At 40.3% G+C, this 20,001-nt stretch overlaps 2 protein-coding genes across 2 annotated transcripts; both read right to left on the reverse strand.

Moving 5' to 3' along the window:
• Window positions 1-3,018: 3,018 nt before the first annotated feature.
• LOC135974738 (olfactory receptor 10A2-like) lies at window positions 3,019-3,972 on the reverse strand. Its single transcript, XM_065563252.1, has one exon. The coding sequence runs from the start codon at window positions 3,970-3,972 to the stop codon at window positions 3,019-3,021; it is 954 nt and encodes a 317-aa protein (XP_065419324.1).
• Window positions 3,973-13,256: 9,284 nt separating this feature from the next.
• On the reverse strand, window positions 13,257-14,210 carry LOC103307098 (olfactory receptor 10A7-like). The gene has a single exon (XM_024113676.1). The coding sequence runs from the start codon at window positions 14,208-14,210 to the stop codon at window positions 13,257-13,259; it is 954 nt and encodes a 317-aa protein (XP_023969444.1).
• Window positions 14,211-20,001: the final 5,791 nt, after the last annotated feature.

A 20,001-nucleotide genomic window follows, 5' to 3' on the forward strand; every position in this document is an offset into this window, starting at 1 on the left:
TGGTGATCTTAGAAGAATGACCTAGCCACTGGTCTACAGGATACACTACTGTGGAGCCTGTTGTGACTATTAGGCTATAAAGCGCACCCCTATTGTGACTTCAAATGTTAAAAAGTATGTGAAAGTTCATAAGATGTTACAATAACTATGGAAAACTGTGTATGTTATAAACAGGTGAAAGAGAATGAGACAGAGAAACTGGATTAGTCTAAACCAAAAAGGCCATGTTGATATAATCGAAGAGCTGTTGAAATTATATTTGTTAAAAACAGAAAATGTGGAACCAGAAGCTCATAGACCAAAACTGGTGGACAAAATAATGAGGGGGGGGTGAACTATGCCACCCATTCCCCCCCTGTGGGGGTTTCCAGCTCGTCTCGTCTCATCTCATCTTGACTCATCTAAAAGACTTTCTTCCTGAGAGGAAGGCCGGTTGGTCTTGTTCTTGTTTAAAGAACTTGTTTCTCATCTGTGTGTGCTGAAAGTCAGCACATTATCATGACATCCAGTCTCCAGCCCGCCAGTGTGGATATCTAATTACCAGCACCACAAAGGCATATAAGATCCTGTATTATGTTCCCTTCCCTTGAGTTCTTTTCTGCCCACTGTTTCTTTCCTCCTATCCTGTCTCATTCTCTTGGCTTGTAATTGAATCCTGAAGTCAATCATATTGCATCTATCCAAACCTGCCTGGTCTAAAGAGAAAGGATCCAACCAGATGATGGCCCAGACTAGATCGTAACTAACCAGGGTCCAAGCATCAGGTGTCCTGGTCAGCTTGTCAGTCAAAGCACCCACTAGTAACTAACCAGAGGTCCAGGGTTCCAAAAACATCAACAAAAGCCATATTTTACTCATCTTTTCTATCCCATCTCTCCTCCACCTTGTGTCTGTCTGTTTGCTAAGAATAGGATAAGGGAATGCCATTCCCATCAGGACTGAGAGTAAAATTAACCTTTTCCTTTTTATCAAAGAAAGGTTGTTCTGAAAATAAGGAACTCTGATATTTTGACTTCATAAGGAGAGAGACTTTGATCAGGTTTGACCAAGTTTGTTTTGCATAATCACTCAACCGCAGTTTTAATATGAAGGCTAGTAATAATTTCTTGTTCTTTCTCATATTTAATCAATAAACTTTCAGTTTGAATGAATGCTTTTGGGTGTTTGCCATGTAATGAAGTAAAACCAAGGCTTCTATTTAAAAATAACCCTGAATCTGTCTATTACTGTTTAATGTTGGACAGTGAAAGAATTTATAAACACGGTTAGCTCTTTGGGCCTTTATGTTCAATATCCATAAAACAGGGCCTTTCAATCTCTCATGTTGATGCTGTTCCAAAATGTATAAATAAATAAAGAGCCCTTGAAGCAGGGACATGGACTTGACTTGACTTTCCCAGCTCCCAAGCTTAACCACCAGGCAATAGCATCCCCATCACCCAATGACTATTCAAGTATTTTGTCAAATTCACGACTAGTTTCTGGTTGACTGAAGCTTCATGTTTTGGCAAATAAACTATTTGTCCCCCCAAAATTGCCCAGCTCTAATAATCAATTAAATTACTAACCAATGCAACACCAATACTTAAACATTCCCTCCCTTAATTACTTAGAAGACTCAACCTATTTTATTGTTACAATAATGCACCTCAAGTATCCCCACAGCCTTTAGCTGTTGAACTTCCATCTGCATCAAAGAGCTAAAGCCTGTGGGAAGACTTTCGAGTGCATTCTTGTTACTACTGTCCCTCCAGATTTACCCCAGTGTATCTCCTAGAGATGGACAGGAATCTGACAACAAAACTTTCTGTCAGAAGATGCCTATTTGTTAAAACCAAAACTGTTTTCAGGGAAGGGGTAGTTTTGACAGAACTCCTGATTCAAACAAACTTGAAAGAAAAGTTTTAAAAATGTCAGAATGTCCCATTTTGACATTTTTTAAATGAAAACTTAATTTTCTGCTTCAAAAATACTTCTTCTTTTTATTTAGAAACTTTAGTTAATCCATACAAAAATAACAGTTACAAACATAAAAAATGTCAATATCAAAATATTTTTGAAGTTATCAAAATGAAATGTTTCAAATAACACAATCAATTTTATTTTTATTATTATTTAGTAGTAGTAGTAGTAGTAGTAGTTCACAAAATTTTTGAGGTTTCAACTTTTCATTCTGTTTCAGGATGGATTTTTTTTTTAAATTTCAAATAATTTTGTGGAATGGGAAAAGCATTTCCTACCCTGCTCTAGTAACTACATTAACTTTGGTGATACTGTATTACTCCAGAATTAAACTCATATACATATGATCAGAAGCTGAACCTAAATGAGTTTCATTGCTGAAGAGAAAGAATTGAGCCAGACATATTTACAATAAATCAATTTATGTAATACTGCTGCAAAAAAAGTGAACACCATTCTCGGATGTATTAGCAAGAGTATTGTAAGCAAGACGCAAGAATTAATTATTCCATTCTACTCAGCACTGATAAGGCCTTAGCTGGAGTATTGTGTCCAATTCTGGACACCGCATGTCAAGAAAGATGTGGACAAATTGGAGAAAGTCCAGAGGAAAGCAACAAAAATGATTAAAAGTCTAGAAAACACAGCCTGAAAGAAAAGATTGAAAAAACTGTGTTTGATTAGTCTGGAGAAGAGAAGATGGAGTGGGGACATGATAACAGTCTTCAAGTATGTAAAAAGTTGTTATAAAGAGGAGGGTGATAAATTGTTCTCCTTAATCACTGAGGACAAAACAAGAAGTAATGGCGTAAATTATAGCAAGGGAGATTTAGGTTGGACATTAGGAAAAACATCCTAACTGTAAGAGTAGTTAGGCACTGGAACAAATTATCTAGGGAGGTTGTGGACTCTCTGTCATGGTGAGGTAAGGGGGTTGAGAACAGGTTAGACAAACATGTGTCAGGGATAATCTAGAGAATACTTAATCCTGCCCCAATGCAGGAGACTGGACTGGATGTCCTGTCAATGTCCATTCCAGGCCGACATTTCTATAATTCAAGAAAACCTTTTTCTCCCCATGATTCTCCAGAAGGCGCCCTTCACCTCCTTGTTCCTCAGACTATAGATAATGGGGTTTAGCATGGGTGTGAGGACCGTGTAGGACAGAGAGAGAAACTTGTCTGTGTCTGGTGAGTAGGAGGAATTAGGCTTCAGATACATAATGGCACCAGAGCCATAGAACAGCATCACCACCATGAGGTGCGAGGAGCAGGTGGAAAAGGACTTCCTCCTGCCCACCCGTGAGGGCATCTTCAAGATGGTGGAGATTATGCTGATGTAGGACATGAGGATTAGCACAAAGGGGAAGGAGACAAAGAACAGAGCCACCATGAAGACAGCAATTTCATTGCGGGAGGTGTCTCCACAGGCCAGCTTCAGCAGTGGAGGGATGTCACAGAAGAAATGATTAATCTCATGGGATCTGCAGAAGGGTAGGGTGAATACCACGCTGGTGTGACTGAAGGACAAGAGGAGACCAGTGAGCCAGCATCCAGCAGCCAGTCCAGTGGACACCTTCCTGTTCATAACCACAGAGTAATGCAGAGGCTTGCATATTGCAACATAGCGATCGTAGGCCATAGACACTAGGAGAAAACACTCTGACCCACCAAGGAAAAAAGAGAAATAGGTTTGCACCGCACAGCCAATGAAAGAGATGGTCTTATCTTCCGAGAGGAGGTTGGCCAACATTTTAGGGATGGTAACTGATGTGTAGCAGATCTCCAGGAAGGAGAGGTTCCTGAGGAAGAAGTACATGGGGGTGTGAAGGGCAGGGTCAGCCAATGTGAGGAGAATGATGAGGAGATTTCCAGTCACGGTGATCAAGTAGCTCAATAAAAACACGGAGAATAGCAAGTGTTGCAGTTTGGGAAGGGTGGAAAATCCCAGGAGAATGAATTTGGTCTGTACTGTGTGGTTTCCTCCTGCCATTCCTTTCCCATACTCCATCCTGCAGAAAAAGGGAGGAAACAACCCCAATAGGGCAAAAGGTTAAAAAATACTGATCTGAATTCTGGTTTGGATTTTAAACATTCCAAAGTTTGAATCCTTGGTTTTGATTCAGGTTCTTCCTGACTCCCCTTTACTACTAACTAGGTAAGGAACTCTGCATTCTTTTAATTGGCCCAGATACTCAACTAGTGTGAAAGCAATTGAATGAGGCCAGACTGCCAGCTGGCTGATGTACAGCAACTGGTCATCTCTCTCATTCACTTGAAAGGAGCTACAGCCGATTTACATCAGCAGCAGATCTGGCCCCATTGACTCCAATGGAGCTATGGCTGACTTACACCAGCTGGGGATCTGACCCATTGATTCCAGTGGAGAGATGGCTGGTTTTGCACCAGGTGAGGACGTGGCTTATTGATTCCAATTTACACCGACTGAGGAGATGACCCTCTGTTCCTTTTATGTCTTGTAAAGGTCCTGGGACAATTTATGCTCTGAGGATATTATAGTTATTAATATTGTATTATAATGAAATCAACACCAATAGCAATAACAATAACAATATTTAATAATAATAATAATTAATAATAGTAAATTTTAACCTCTCATGGTAAAAGTATGTATGTGAAGACATTCAGTAATGTGAAATCAGAGGGTTAATTCTTTCCAGAATCCTACACATGGTGACATGCTATTTGGAACACCAAATAGAGGGAGAAAGAGAGAGAGAATCTTCCAAATATTCAAGGAGATGTATAAAAAATGCTGGTAAAAAAAAGTGTGGATTCCATTGGGGGTTCACTTATTTATTTATTTATTTATGTATATTCTCTCCAAATAAATAAGAAATAAAATGAGCCATTTTCACTTCATTCAAAATTCTTCACCTATCCTGTTTTTCGATGGAAAAATGTTCATTTCAAATTTCCAATTTTTTCACCCCTTTTCCAATATATTTTTTCACCTTTTTTTCCAGTTAGGAATCTGAGGGAAATTGAAAATAGAGAAAGTGATAGGGAAAAATATTTTCCCTTCCATTTTAAAACTTGATTCACAACTTTCCTGTAGAGAGAAGCAAACAAAAGTAAACTATTTTCCCTCATCTTTTCTTTCATTATTCTATTTTTTCCCCAAGTTTTTTTTCTAATGGGAAAAAGTAAGTGAATAGAGAAAAGGTTGTGGTTTTTTTGTCACTTTTCATAAGTGCTTAAATTCCCCTCCTTTTTCCAGTGGAATAAAAGGTGGTGAAAGGGTAAAAATATGAATGATAGTGCAAATTTTCTCACTATTTCAAAATCAAATATTTGAAATAATAATAACTTAATATGCAGTTACCACTAAGAATATATATCAACAACTTAAGCATAAAAAACACCACAGGTATATTATAATTATCCACCCTCCCCCGCAAAAAAGAATTGCAAACCTAGGAAACTGAGATTACACTTAAAAAGATATCCTAAGGCATGGAAATTCAATTAGAGCAACCAAACAACTTTAACTCTCCAGTGTAGATGCCATACACTAATCAGGTTCTTATTCATATCCTTATTCCTGCAAACACTTAAGTAATTGTACTTAAACTGGTTATCTGATGTATCTGGGTGCCTATCTGCACCTTTAGGTGCCTAAATATCTTTAAAAATCTGGCCCTGGTTTCCAAAGGCTGCTAATATGAATTAAACTACATAGGTAAATGTTTTCAGAGTGGATGGCTTAAGTTGTTTCCAGCAGAGAATCTGTTTTTAGCAGATCTCTGCCAATGATTTCAATGAGAAAATTACTGCTTCTCACTCATACCGGATAAATAATAATAATAATTAATAATGCCATGCTATGGCCCAGCTTTTGAGCCCTGTTCTGACACCATTTATGCTTGTGAGTAACTTTACATTTATGGGGCACAATCTGACAAACTATTCGGGGCAGTTGTTAGTAAATGAAATGTTGTCAAAATCTGGTGTTTTCTCAAAACCAGTTTGCAAGGGCAGTTGACAGAGTTTTCATCACAAAGGATTTTGAGGAACAGAGCTCTCTGGTCACTTCTGGTACCAGAGAGAGAGAGAGAGACCAGAATTCAAACTCTGACCTTTTCAATCTGAAACCAGCCATTTCAACACAATTCCATTTTCATAGAATTGTAGAACTGGAAGGGACCTCGAGAGGTCATCAAGTCCAGTCCCATGCACTCATGGCAGGACTAAGTATAATCTAGACCATCCCTGATGGGTGCTTCTCTAATCTGCTCTTAAAAATCTCCAATGACAGAGATTCCACAATCTCCATAGGAAATTTATTCCAGCGCTTAACTACCCTGACAGGAAGATTTTCGCTAATGTCCAAACTAAACCGCCCTTGATGCAACTTAAGCCCATTCCTTCTTGTCCTATCATTACAGGTTAGTGAGAACAATTTATCTTCCTCCTTCTTCTAACAATGTTTTATGTACTTGAAAACTGTTATTGTGTCCCCCCCGCTGTCTTCTCTTCCCCAGACTAAACAAACCCATTTTTTCAATCTTCCCTCATAGGCCATGTTTTCTAGACCTTTAATGATTTTTGTTGCTCTTCTCTGGACTTTCTCCAATTTGTCCACATCTTTCCTGAAATGTGGCACCCAGAACTGGCCACAATACTCCAGTTGAGGTCTAATCAGCACAGAGTAGAGCAGAAGAATTACTTCTTGTGTCTTGTTTACAACCTCCTGCTAATACATCCCAGAATGATGTTTGATTTTTTTGCAACAGAGTTACACAGTTGACTCATATTTAGCTTGTGATCCACTATAACTGCAGATCCCCAGATTCCTTTCTGCAGTACTCCTTCCTAGGCAGTCATTTCCCATCTTGTATGTGTGCAACAGATTGTTCCTTCCTTTTGTGAAAACGTTGGAAAGATTTAGTTTTTATTCCAGTTCTGAACACAAACTTAGAATCTTTGAACGTTGTCACATAATGGGATTGTTAAAAACACAAACACATGCTCAAAATGTGTTCTTAACTCAGGTTAGCTAACCATTATTAGTGAGCTTGATTTAAAGTAGCAGATATGGCAACTCAGCTTTTAACTTAGGTTAGCAATTCAAATCCAACCCCAGGCTCACTTATAGGCTATAACTCAAGCTCCTAATCTGAGTTAAATGCCCAGTTGCTGTGTCTTCACTGCTATTTTAAACCAAGTTAGTGATCATGGTTTAGCCTACCTGAGTTAGGAACACCCCTAATTTTGCTTACCTGGGGTATGTCTACACTGGAGCTGGAGGAGTAATTTCCAGCTCAGGTAGACATACCCGCTGTAACGTTTAGAAAGTTACATTTTGTAAATAGCATTTTAGCCATAGCTGCACAAACAGTGAGACGAGCTACCCATCCTGAGTCCCATCCCATCTGTAAACCAAGGTATGGATTCAGGAAGTTAGTCCATCCTGCCAACCATGCAGCTGCCACTACACTGCTATTTTTTGTGCACTAGCTTGATCAAAGCTAGAGCGGGTACATTTGTCCAAGTTCAAAATTTCACTTCTTGCTGCAGTATAAACACACCAAAAAGTGTTTGCAGGATTGGAACCTTCAAATGTTCCTAGAAATAGGATCACACTATTAACAAATGTGAAGAAGGCAATTAACTACAGAGTGGTACTTACTGAAATATCAGGTTATAGGCACATAGAGATTGAATGCTTTCAAATTTCACTGCAGATCCAAGATTCCAAATCTGTATCTGGAACGTCTTCATTGACTCCAAAGGGTGCATGTGTCTATCTGATAGGATGAGAGTGTTTTATTTATCTGCATTGTATCCCTTGGGAGACAGTCGCTGAAGCATTTCATATTGTGACTAGTAATTGATGGAATAGGCAGCTCTGTGATTATTCTGCTTTGATGCAGTATGTGGGTGTCATCTGGTAGCAGAGCATGCATTTTAATTCATTATTAATTATTACTAATCCTCACAAGATGAATGAGAGCTAAAATTAATTAGTCTTGTGTTTGTGTGTGTGAACTCGTAGGGATGAAATAAGAAAAGCCTGCAAAAAACACTTCAAACTGAGGTCAGGTTGGAAACTTGGGGTTACTTTTCTTTGGGCATGAGCCATCTCTCATTTACACCAGATTTAAATCAGAGTAACTCAATTTGGCCATATTTTAGCCCCACTCCAACACTTTTTCAACACTCCAGCAGTAAAAAGGGTCCATTAAACCAGTTTAATCAGCCTACTGTGTATTTCCCAAGCATAGGATGAATGCCAGACCTGGGTGTAGAAGAAACTAGAGACAGCTGGCTTGGCCATGAGTTTTTTTACCCCCAATGATTCCTGGTTGTTGGAAGGGCCTCTTGACACCATAATCACGTTAGTGCAATTTAGGGAAGCCCAGAGGGTACTCTAAGTGGAAACCAGGTGAATAAGACTTCAAATCGGCCTAGAGAACAGAGAGTCATAAAAGCATCTGGCAGCAGCTTGCAGTGATCTTTCCTTCCTCCCACCAAGTTACTGTGCTATGTATGGAGATAAACTAGGCCACTAACTTCAGCAGATTTAGCCTAATTAAAAACTAGTGTAACTGAAAAAAGAATAAGGATCATTGCGTTCGATTGAGTTTTTGAGCTGATTTACTTTCGGATGAATGAGCATAGCAACACTCCTTTTGATTTTAATTAAGCTATTCCTGATTCTCACCCAACTGAGTGTGAGAAGAATCAGGTCCACTGATTCCATTGTAGTTACTCCTGATTCACATTGGGATGAGGAGAGGTAATTAGCTCCATTGAACCCAGCAGAGTTACCTTGGTTTACAATGCAGATTTTGCTGGGGCCAGATCCTCAGCTCTACTCTGAGGAACGCAGGAAGAACACTTGCCTCACCTATTGTGGCTTGAAGCCCAGGAAAGAGTTCCAAAGCAGACAACTTGTAGGGATGTTGAGATATTGGAGTTTTGGTTTGGATCTTGTCAACTTACCAAAGGCCAGGACTACTTACATCAATGATCCCTGGTTGTTGGAAGGGCCTCTTGACACCATAATCATGTTGGTGCAATTTAGGGAAGCCCAGAGGGTACTCCAAGTGGAAACAAGGCCTGAATAAGGCTTCAAATTGGCCCAGAGAACAGATAGCCATAAAAGCATCTTGCAGCCATCTTTCCTTCCTATGCCCATCACAGTATGGACACATAAGATAAACTAAGCCACTAACTTCAGCAGATTTAGTAATTAAAAACCAGTGCAACTGAAAAAAGAATCAGGGACCATTGCCTTCAGTTGACTTAGTTAAAATTAATTAGTCTTTGTGTGTGTGAACTTGTGGGGATGAAATAAGAAAAGCCTTCAAAAAACAGCAGACAATGTGTAGGGATGGTGAGATATTAGAGTTTTGGTTTGGATCTTGGTCAACCTACCAAAGGCCAGGACTAGTTAGATCAATAGGAAGCCAGAACAATCTGTTTCTTGCAGTATTGGGACCTTTGTATGTAGCTGTAGAAGAAATGTCCTCTTTGCTAGGAAGCAGATTGTTACCTTTTCTTTCCTTGACCATGTGCTCCTCCGGATGTATAAAAAATTGTTTCTAGAGAATAGTTTGGGAAAGGGAATTATGGGAGATATTTACTCTTTCTGAGATTCTCCTGTTGCTTGTTCTTTGTTTGGGTAGAAGGTAAGCACATAATGTAAAGACATATAAACCTGGACTGGATGAAATTTTCTATGATAGATCTTGTGTAACCTTAACTCTGCCACCTTGTGTGATAGAGTGCGGATCCCTTATGTGATAAGGAATATGTAGCCTTAATTCTGACTTCTTAGGCAAGGCACTCTGTGCAACTTTAACTCTGCACTCAGTGATAAGTAGAGAAGAGACAGGGATCAGGGGTAATGGATATAAAACTGAATACTAAGTGTGTCTGCTGGACACGGATCCTGTGGTTCTTTAAGGCTCTCTAGGTCCCAGACCAACTCTCAAAACCTGTGCAGCCAAATTTCACCCCACAGGGTCTCCTTGAATCTTGGAATGGAGTACATATTAATGGGAAGGAGTGACCTCTGGTGGTATGCACAATGCTGCATCTCCAGAATTAATGCATTCCCTCTTTTTGTCTCTACAACTTATTTTTTAATGTGGTTGCATCACTATCCAGCTTTCAGATCAACAGCTGTGGTGTCACACCAGATTTACGTTGCTTTCACTAATTGACTTCAGTGGCCTTACTCCAGAATTATACAAGTCTACATGAGCTCAGAAGATGGACCAGAAAGGAAGTGTGGTGCAATGGTTATGGTGTTATCCTGGGACTCGGAAGACCTGCATTCAACTCCCTGTTCTGACACAGATTTCTCATGTGACCATGGGCAAATAACATCGGCCCAGGTTTTGAAAGGTATTTAGATATTGAAATCAATGGATTTTAGGTTCCCAAGGACTTTTGAAAATCCCACTAGGCACCTAAATACCTTTAAAAATTTTGACCCTTGAGAAAAATTTTAAAAGGACATCAGGCCCCAATTTTTAAAAGTATTTAGGCACTGCATGTTCAGAATTGCAACACCTAACTGATTTAGGACTCTAAGTCTCATTTTCAAAAGAGATTTAGGCACTTAGGAGAGAAAATCTCATTTACAGTCAGAGGGATTTAGGCTCCTAAGTGCCTTACTCCATTTTGAAAATGAGACTTAGACTCCTAAATCAGTTAGGCTGACCACAGCATCATCCATACCTTTAACAATCTTAGGGACAGATTTGTAAAGGTATTTATTTAGGTACCTAAGGATGCAGATGGATGCCTACTGGGATTCACAAATGTAGCTAGGTCAATGGGAGTTAGGTGCCTAAACTGCTTAAACATTTCTGAAAGTCCCATTAGGCACCTATCTGCATACTGGGGCACCTACACACCTTTTCTAATCTGGCCATTGTACCTCATTGCTCTTGGGACGTTGCACCCCATAACGCTTTATGGGAATATGCTTATGAATGTATATATGAAATAACTGGAATATGTTTTAAGCTACATATGCTATGTAACATATCTCTGCAAAGGTTATAATCTACTGAATATATTCATCCTATTTGTATGCATGTATCATTTTTGTATTCAAAGTTATAAATATTGGCTGTGTACTTGTTTGATTTTAAGTAGCCTTAGTAAGGCATTTGGACAGCTTCTTTAGAAAGGAATTTGCAAGTTAACAATCAAGAAACACTTAATGGACAATGGATCTTGGAAGGCTCCAATCCACATAAGAAGTCTACCTAAAGACATTCAAGGTAGCATGTGAACAAAGGTCGCTACCTGTAAGTTCTGAGTCATGCATGGATATGTGACTTGCCACTGTGTCTCTAAAACTCCATCTTGGAGCTGAATTCTGGATAGGAGAAAGGAGGGGGACCAGCCATGAGAGAAAGTCTATTTAAACCCCTGGAAATTCCTCCATTTTGTCTTCAGCTGGCTCAAGAGATAGCCTCTCCACCCCCAAAGGATACCTGAAAGAAACTGGAACAAAGGACAGTAACCACAAGGGGTGTGAGTGATTTCTGGACCCAGACTAGAAGGAGACTAGTCTGTAAAAGAAGCTTACTGGAACATCTCTGAAGGTGAAATTTCATCTGTAAATCATTTTCTTTCTATATTAGGCATAGACTTGCGTGTTTTATTTTATTTTGCTTGGTAATTCACTCACTGTCTGTTATTACTTGGAACCACTTAAATCCTACTTTTGTATTTAATAAATCACTTTTTACTTGTTAATTAACCCAGATTATGTATTAATACCTGGGGAGCGGGGGGAGGGGGCAAACAGCTGTGCATATCTCTCTATCAGTGCTATAGAGAGCGAACAATTTATGAGTTTAAAGTATAAGCTTTATACAGGGTAAAACGGATTTGTTTAGGGTTTGGACCCCATTGGGAGTTGGACATCTGAGTGTTGGAGACAGGAACACTTCTTAAGCTGTTTTCAGTTAAGCCTGCTTTTCGGGGACATTATTCAGACCTGGGTCTCTGTTTGCAGCAGGCAAGCATGTCTGGCTCAAACCTGGCAGGGCACTGAAGTCCTTAGCTGCCAGGGGAAACAAGGTCAGGGGTAGTCTCAGCACATCAGATGGCAGTTTCTGTGATTCAACCTGTCACAGCTCCATCTTTAAAACTTAAATTATAGCATTTTCCTACTGCACAGAGGCAGTGTGAGGTTAAATCCATTAAAGATTGTGACAGGTTTCAGAGTAGCAGCCGTGTTAGTCTGTATCCGCAAAAAGAAGAACAGGAGTACTTGTGGCACCTTAGAGACTAACAAATTTATTAGAGCATAAGCTTTCGTGGACTACAGCCCACTTCTTCGGATGCATATAGAATGGAACATATATTGAGGGGATATATATACACACATACAGAGAGCATAAACAGGTGGGAGTTGTCTTACCAACTCTGAGAGGCCAATTAATTAAGAGAAAAAAAACTTTTGAAGTGATAATCAAGATAGCCCAGTACAGACAGTTTGATAAGAAGTGTGAGCATACTTACAAGGGGAGATAGAATCAATGTTTGTAATGGCTCAGCCATTCCCAGTCCTTATTCAAACCGGAGTTGACTGTGTCTAGTTTGCATATCAATTCTAGCTCAGCAGTCTCTCGTTGGAGTCTGTTTTTGAAGTTTTTCTGTTGTAATATAGCCACCCGCAGGTCTGTCACTGAATGACCAGACAGGTTAAAGTGTTCTCCCACTGGTTTTTGAGTATTTTGATTCCTGATGTCAGATTTGTGTCCATTAATTCTTTTGCGTAGAGACTGTCCGGTTTGGCCAATGTACATGGCAGAGGGGCATTGCTGGCACATGATGGCATATATCACATTGGTAGATGTGCAGGTGAACGAGCCCCTGATGGTATGGCTGATGTGATTAGGTCCTATGATGATGTCACTTGAATAGATATGTGGACAGAGTTGGCATCGGGGTTTGTTACAAGGATAGGTTCCTGGGTTAGTGGTTTTGTTCAGTGATGTGTGGTTGCTGGTGAGTATTTGCTTTAGGTTGGGGGGTTGTCTGTAAGCGAGGACAGGTCTGTCTCCCAAGATCTGTGAGAGTAAAGGATCATCTTTCAGGATAGGTTGTAGATCTCTGATGATGCGCTGGAGAGGTTTTAGTTGGGGGCTGAAGGTGACAGCTAGTGGTGTTCTGTATTATAAAGATTGTGAGGTGCTCAGCTACCATGGTAATGGGGCCAGATAAGGGCCTAACATATATATAAAGACCTTAAAATAATTGAGCTGGAGACATTTACAGTCAATCAAATTCCTTTATTCAATGGAACCTTCTTCTCCGCACCATTCTCCAGAATGCACCCTTCACCTCCTTGTTCCTCAGGCTATAGATGATGGGGTTTAGCAAGGGTGTGATGACCGTGTAGGACAGAGAGAGAAACTTGTCTGTGTCTGGTGAGTAGGAGGAATTGGGATTCAGATACATAACACAAGCGGAGCCATAGAACACTGTCACCACCATGAGGTGTGAGGAGCAGGTGGAGAAGGACTTCCTCCTGCCCTCCCCCGAGGGCATCCTCAGGATGGTGGAAATGATGCAGACATAGGACATGAGGATCAATACGAAGGGGAAGGTGACAAAGAACAGAACCACCATGAAGACAGCCATTTCATTGTGGGAGGTGTCTCCACAGGCCAGCTTCAGCAGTGGAGGGATGTCACAGAAGAAATGATTAATCTCATGGGATCTGCAGAAGGGTAGGGTGAATACCATGCTGGTGTGACCGAAGGACATGAGGAGACCACTGAGCCAGGATCCAGCAGCCAGTCCAGTGGACACCTTCCTGTTCATAACCACGGGGTAATGCAGAGGCTTGCATATTGCAACATAGCGATCATAGGCCATGGAAGCCAAGAGAAAACACTCTGACCCACCAAGGAAATAAGAGAAATAGGTTTGCACAGCACAGCCAATGAAAGAGATGTTTTTTACCCCAGAGAACAGATTCCCAAGCATCTTGGGGCCATTGACGGATGTATAGCACATCTCCAAGAAGGACAGGTTCCTTAGGAAGAAGTACATGGGGGTGTGAAGGGCTGGGTCAACCAATGTGAGGACAATGATTAGAAGGTTTCCAGCCAAGGTGACTATGTAGGTCATCAGAAACACTGAAAAAAATAAATGCTGCAGGCTGGGAATGTCAGAAAAGCCCAGGAGAATGAATCCATTGATTCTCGTGCTGTTTCTTCCCACTGTTTCTTGGCTATTTTTCATCCTGAAAAAGAAAAGGAAACAATAAGTTGGCACAGAATACTGTCCCCCACTCTGCCATCCTCCACTGTCAGACAATTTCTCCAGATAATCTGAGTCTTCCTGTGAATTTTAGGAAGCTAAGAATTTTGTCTTTTTTACAATTTGCTGCAACCTGTGTCTCTAATTCACTAATGCTCAGAGCTGTCCTGTGCAACACTTCTTAGAACGCGAATGAATATCTCATAAAGTTTGAATTTCTGGGTACTCTGTGCTGGATCTTAGAGCAGTTCAGTGATGGATGTTTTATGTGGCTTTTACCCATGGATCCTTCCCCCCACACACACACTTTTGTGACTAAAATGTATAATGAGATCCAGCAAATTTTCAAACAAGGTTAATTTGGGAGTCAGCAGGAATGTATCTCATGAATCCCTTAAACAAATGACTCCAGATTTAGAACACTATTTCTAACCTAGTCCATCCAATTTTCAAGTAGGTCTGCCTATGCATGTGGAAGTTGGACAGTGTGAAAACTCACCTTTTAAACAAACAGCTCTATGTAATATTAACTTTGGCGCAGTCCCATAAGGCCAAAACTGTAAAAGTGACCAGTGATTTTGTGTGATTCTTCACACTGTCACGAGCTCAATGCAAATGTAATTGCATTGGGTCTGATTCGCCACTGAGTTTCTATAGCATTATGCCCATGTAGGTCCAATGGGCCAGAATCATCTGGTGTAAATCAGTTAATGGAGCTATGTGGATTTACACCACGCTTGAATTTCAAAGGAGCTACAATGGTCCTAAAATTGGTGTAGTCGAGTACAAGTAATCAAGACCTATAGGATTTCTGAAAATCAAGCTAAGTTGTCCCAAGCTGGTCATCCAAAATTGGAGGCACTCAATATCTGTGGTAATTTGGGTCAGGGCTCATAAAGCATGGATTGCACAATGCATAGTAACTGATATATCGTAAAGAGAAATTACCACTGACCTGAATAGAAAAGGATGTGAATCAAACCCTGGATTGCAAAAAGCCCAAGATATGATGTGTTTGAAATGATTCCTAATTCATTCTGTCCCAATCTATACATGAGCTCGTACCACCCCCATATTTGAGGTGTCTGAAATTCAAATCCAAGTTAAGATCAAAATTTTGCAACTGCCCTCTATCTTCAAGTGATTGAAAAAGCAGCAATTTTGTTATGGAAAATGACCTGACATTCTTATTCTTTTTATATGTATTTGTTAAGGACCAAATGCTTGGATTAGGTTAGAAATAGTGTTCTAAAACTGGAGTCATTTGGTTAAGGGATTCATGAGATACATTGGCGCTCACTTCCAAATTAACCTTGCTTGAAAATGCTTGGTGCTGTGCACAAAAAAATTACCAATATATGAATCACTGGAGGAACAACTCAAAAACAGAAACAATCCAGATCCCTACAGATCTCTGCATGGAATGATCACATTTGCAAACTCCTTACCACAGTCACATGTGCAAAGCTAAGGTAGACTTCTCAGCAAATACAGAATTGGGGATCACAAACTAGAAGTGGAAACTGGAAGGCACAAAAAAGTTTAAACACAGAGAGTAGTGATGAAAAATTAGGTGTGTGTGGGGGGGAATTGGATTGACCCAAAGCAAAACAAAAAAAATCCATTTTTTCAGTGAAATTAAAAAGTCAAAAACGTTCATTAAGGTCAAACAAAACATTTAGTTTCACCCAAAATGAAATATTTCACTTCATTTTTGAGGAGTCTTCTTTACCGTTTTAAAAGACATTCCAAATTGAAAAATCAAAATGTTTTATTTAGAAAATGTCAAAACAGAATGTTTTCAATTTTTCAGGATTTTTTTTCAGCTACAACAATTTGCTAAATTCAATATGAATTAATGAACTGTTTTGTTTGACCTTTAACACACAGTTTTTAGTGGGAAGAAGTTTCATCAAAAAAAAATTCACCCAGCTCTGGCAGTGATTATGCAGCCAATGTGACAAATGAGAGATTGTGATGGAGAGACACTTTCATCTCCAATGCACCAAATATGAGATAGAGCAAGAGATTCTGCAAACTATCAAGAACCATAAAAGGCATCCTATCAAAAGCAAGGTGGAAAAACTGTTCCCAAACTCTGGGAGAAAGGCAGAGACAACATCATGCCACCTATCCAATGAGCCGTGGGTCCGGAGCAGATGATTATGAGAAAGGGACACAGCGTATCATACTCCAAATCAAAGCTAATATGAAGATTTTTTTCCCCTGAGGAAAATTTAGATAAAAACACAGACACTTTTATTCCCGAAGAAGAGCATCCAGACTGGGAGTTAATCAGGAAAAACTATTCCAGAATAACCCTCTCCGTACACAACTGTGTAAATCTTTATGGGAGTGGGTGAATGAATAATCTCACTGCAGGCTTCTTGTGGCAGTAAGCACTGCCCTCTGAAGTAAGGGATTGCAGGGCTTGACGCTTAAATGCTCCTAGAAGTAAGTGGCATTAAACAGTTGGAATAAGAGTGTGAACTTAAAATTGGAGAGTTTTGCACTTACTGAAATTCGGGAGCGTTTCTGTACAGTCCTCACCAACTAGCTGCACCAAGGACCACTTCCTCATGCACTTCTGGAACAGAGGGTGGTGATCTCTTCACACACTCCAATGGATGCATTGCTTCATCAGGCAGGATGGCAGTTTTTATTATTTATCTGCACTGTCCCCATTGGGAGCTGATCTCCTGACCATTTCGTAGTCTGAATTACTCCATGATAATGATAATGATTTGTAATGCAGTAACACCTAAGAGCTCTAATCATGGATCAAGCCCCCATTGTCCTACACACACTATAAACGCACAGCAAAAAGACAGTCACTACCCCAAACACCTTACAACATAAGTAATGTTTTGATTCAGTATGCAAGGGAGCTCCTTGCACTCAGTATGCAAGGAAACTCTCACAACAGTGCATGCGTATATTATTATATATTATTATTAATTCAAATTGTCTTTTAATCATTAACTATTACTGATTGCTACAAAATGAATGAGATCAGAACTCAGTTAGTTTTCTGGGAAGTGCTAACAATGAGATAAGAACAGACCCAAAATCCCACTGCTGGTCAGTTTGGAGATTTGAAGATAAGTTGGTTTGACTTTTCATAAGCCTTATTTAACATACTGTAGAACAGTTAATTAACTCCTTTGCTCCTGATTTACATGAGCATGAAGATTGAAGGGCTCCAAGATTAGTGTCCCATTGTGCTAGGTACTGTACAGACACACTGGAAGAGACACTTGCAGTCATCAAAGGCTTAAAATCTAAAGAGGCAAGACAGACAAAGGTGAGGCAGGTAGAGGGGAGGTGGAGAAACAGAGGCCCAGAGAGGAGAAATGACTTGTTCCAAGGTCAGCCAGCAGGTGAGTGGGTGAGCCAAGAATAGAACCATATGTTCTACCTATGAGACATGCTGCATCTACCTAGCTAGCCATCAGGAAAATATTGATAGGCAGCATGGTCTAGGGGTAGGACACTGGAGTCAAGACATTTGGGGCCTTGGTTCTGTTTGAAGCTCTACCACTGTATACCTGCTATGCAACTACATAAGATTGTTTACCCCCTCATATATCTACACCCAGATCTGCCTGTGAGAGGTATGTAATGTTGGCAGCAATGCCAATAATCTCTCTTTTTCTTGCATTCAAAGTATAAATGCAGCTGCATTCTAGCCATAGGAGAATTGGGGTCAGGACAAGGCCATCACAAGAACCTGGGCTCACTTTTTTTTATCTCAGTCTCTTATGGAAGGTGATGTGATCTGATGATGTAACTGTAAATTCCACAACAAAAGATAAACTACCCAAGTGTGGGAAATTGCAGAGTTAGGCCCTTAACATTCAGGAAATGATGAAGTTGCACACTCCACTGCTCTCCTATGCAATGTAGCGTAATGCAGCCTGTTGGGAAAAAAATCTCTTATTACATTTATTAAAGTTTACCATGACTCAGTTTCCACACAAGTATTCCTTTATTGATCCAAAGGTCACTCGGTGTTGATTACATCCCAAATACAAATACAAGCATATGCCCACTTATACTCGACCTCCTAGCAATAATTCAGTTATAAGCATTGGCCAAATTCCCAAAAGAGGATCAGGCTCGGGAGATACTTTCCCATCATGATGTGACTCCACAGGGGTAAGAAAAAGCTCTGACAAAGAAACCTCTACATACCTCGTCTTTTATACACTATAATAAAGAATTTAGGACTGAACCCTGTCTTCTGACCCAGTCAAGACAAGATTAATGATGGGGCTTCTCTTGTCAAGGTTTTCTTCTTATCTTATTTAGCCATATTTCTTCCCAGCAACTGGATAAAGCATTTCTTTTTAAACAAACCATATAGTATTAATTATTGACTGCAGCAGGTACCCAATTAACCATTTTTTCTTTATTTTGATGACCTGAACCCAACCCTTAAATAAGATACCGCTGTATTTCAAGGGTCACGACTAGTTTAACACAAACAAGCCTTTTCTTTTCTCATGATCTCAGGTCTTTTTGGTCACATGCTTTTTGGGCCTATCGTGCATGAGAACATCCAAACTCATTTTAAAACCACAGTTGACTCAGGCCTAATGTAGGCCTGTATTCCTACACAGCCTTAACTCTGCCCACTTGGGGGATGCAGCATTTGCATGTAATTTGGGGGTAGCAATTGCTTTGTATCCAGTTCTGGTCTCTGTGAATAAATCTATTAATGTGAAAGCATTATAACCAACCCCATGGTAGGGTGCGGCTGGGGGTGCTGTGCTACAGCAGTCCCTAGAGTCTCCTAGAGCGCTGGGTGTACCATGGGTGTGGAGGCACGTGGTAGAGGTAATCCAAGCACTCAGTTCTTCTGGCTCTTGCCCTTTGTGGGTTGTCTGGAACACGGGCACATTTTGGTAACACGGAGGATTGCACTGCTAGAGTCGCCAGAAATGAAGATGCAATTACCCTCTACATCATGGCTGTAAATTATGACACGGACTGATAAACTGAATATGCAATCCAGCCCCTAAGGGCCATTGAATACAGAGGTATGATGGTGGGGATCCTTCAGCCTTGAGTCAGGGATGCTGACTTCAGGCCACCCCTCTCCCAGAAGCATTGTGCACTTCCTTGCAGATTTCCTGGGCAAAGTCCATTCCTTTTATCCCCAGAGAAAACTGCATGTGGGCAGCTCCTATTGGCTGAAATCCAAAACAGGAACATTAGCACTGTCCTAAGAAGAGTCCATCTGCTTGACTCTGTTTCTTTACAGGTTCTAGTGACTCACTCTCATTGTTTACACACACAGTGCAGAGCTGCTATGTTCAGAGACTAAGAAACCCCATTAGCTCCTCACCCTTCCACTGGCTTTGCAAGCAGAGCCTGGGACTTTAAACTCACACTTAGGGCAGGTCAAAAATGGTCTAATTTTTTTTTCTGACAAAAAATTGGGTTTCATCTGCTTTCCTCCCAAAAGTCTAGTTCTTTATCAGAAACAAACAATAAATCATCAGAAAACAGGTTTTTTTGGTTCTTTTTTTTTGGTGAAAATTTTGGATTGCCCCAAATAAAAATATTTGTCAGGTTTTTCTTTGTTTTTTAATGTGTAACCCTCTCTTCTCTGGATACCCCGTGTTACTGTGGATAATGGAGATACTGGGGTGGTCCCAAAGGTGGTATTGGATAGGTGGGAAGCTTCTATCCACCCATCTGCAGCATCTCTCTACTCATAGGAAGAACAACAGTTGGTGGTGTCTCCTCCTGGATATCCATTGTACAC

Source organism: Chrysemys picta, chromosome 12 (assembly GCF_011386835.1).
Source record: "Chrysemys picta bellii isolate R12L10 chromosome 12, ASM1138683v2, whole genome shotgun sequence".
Classification (NCBI taxonomy): Eukaryota; Metazoa; Chordata; order Testudines; family Emydidae; genus Chrysemys; species Chrysemys picta.

Excerpts from the sequence above, each read along its gene's own strand:
- LOC135974738 (XM_065563252.1), bottom strand. The coding sequence starts at position 3,972 with ATGGAGTATGGGAAAGGAATGGCAGGAGGAAACCACACAGTACAGACC.
- LOC103307098 (XM_024113676.1), bottom strand. The coding sequence starts at position 14,210 with ATGAAAAATAGCCAAGAAACAGTGGGAAGAAACAGCACGAGAATCAAT.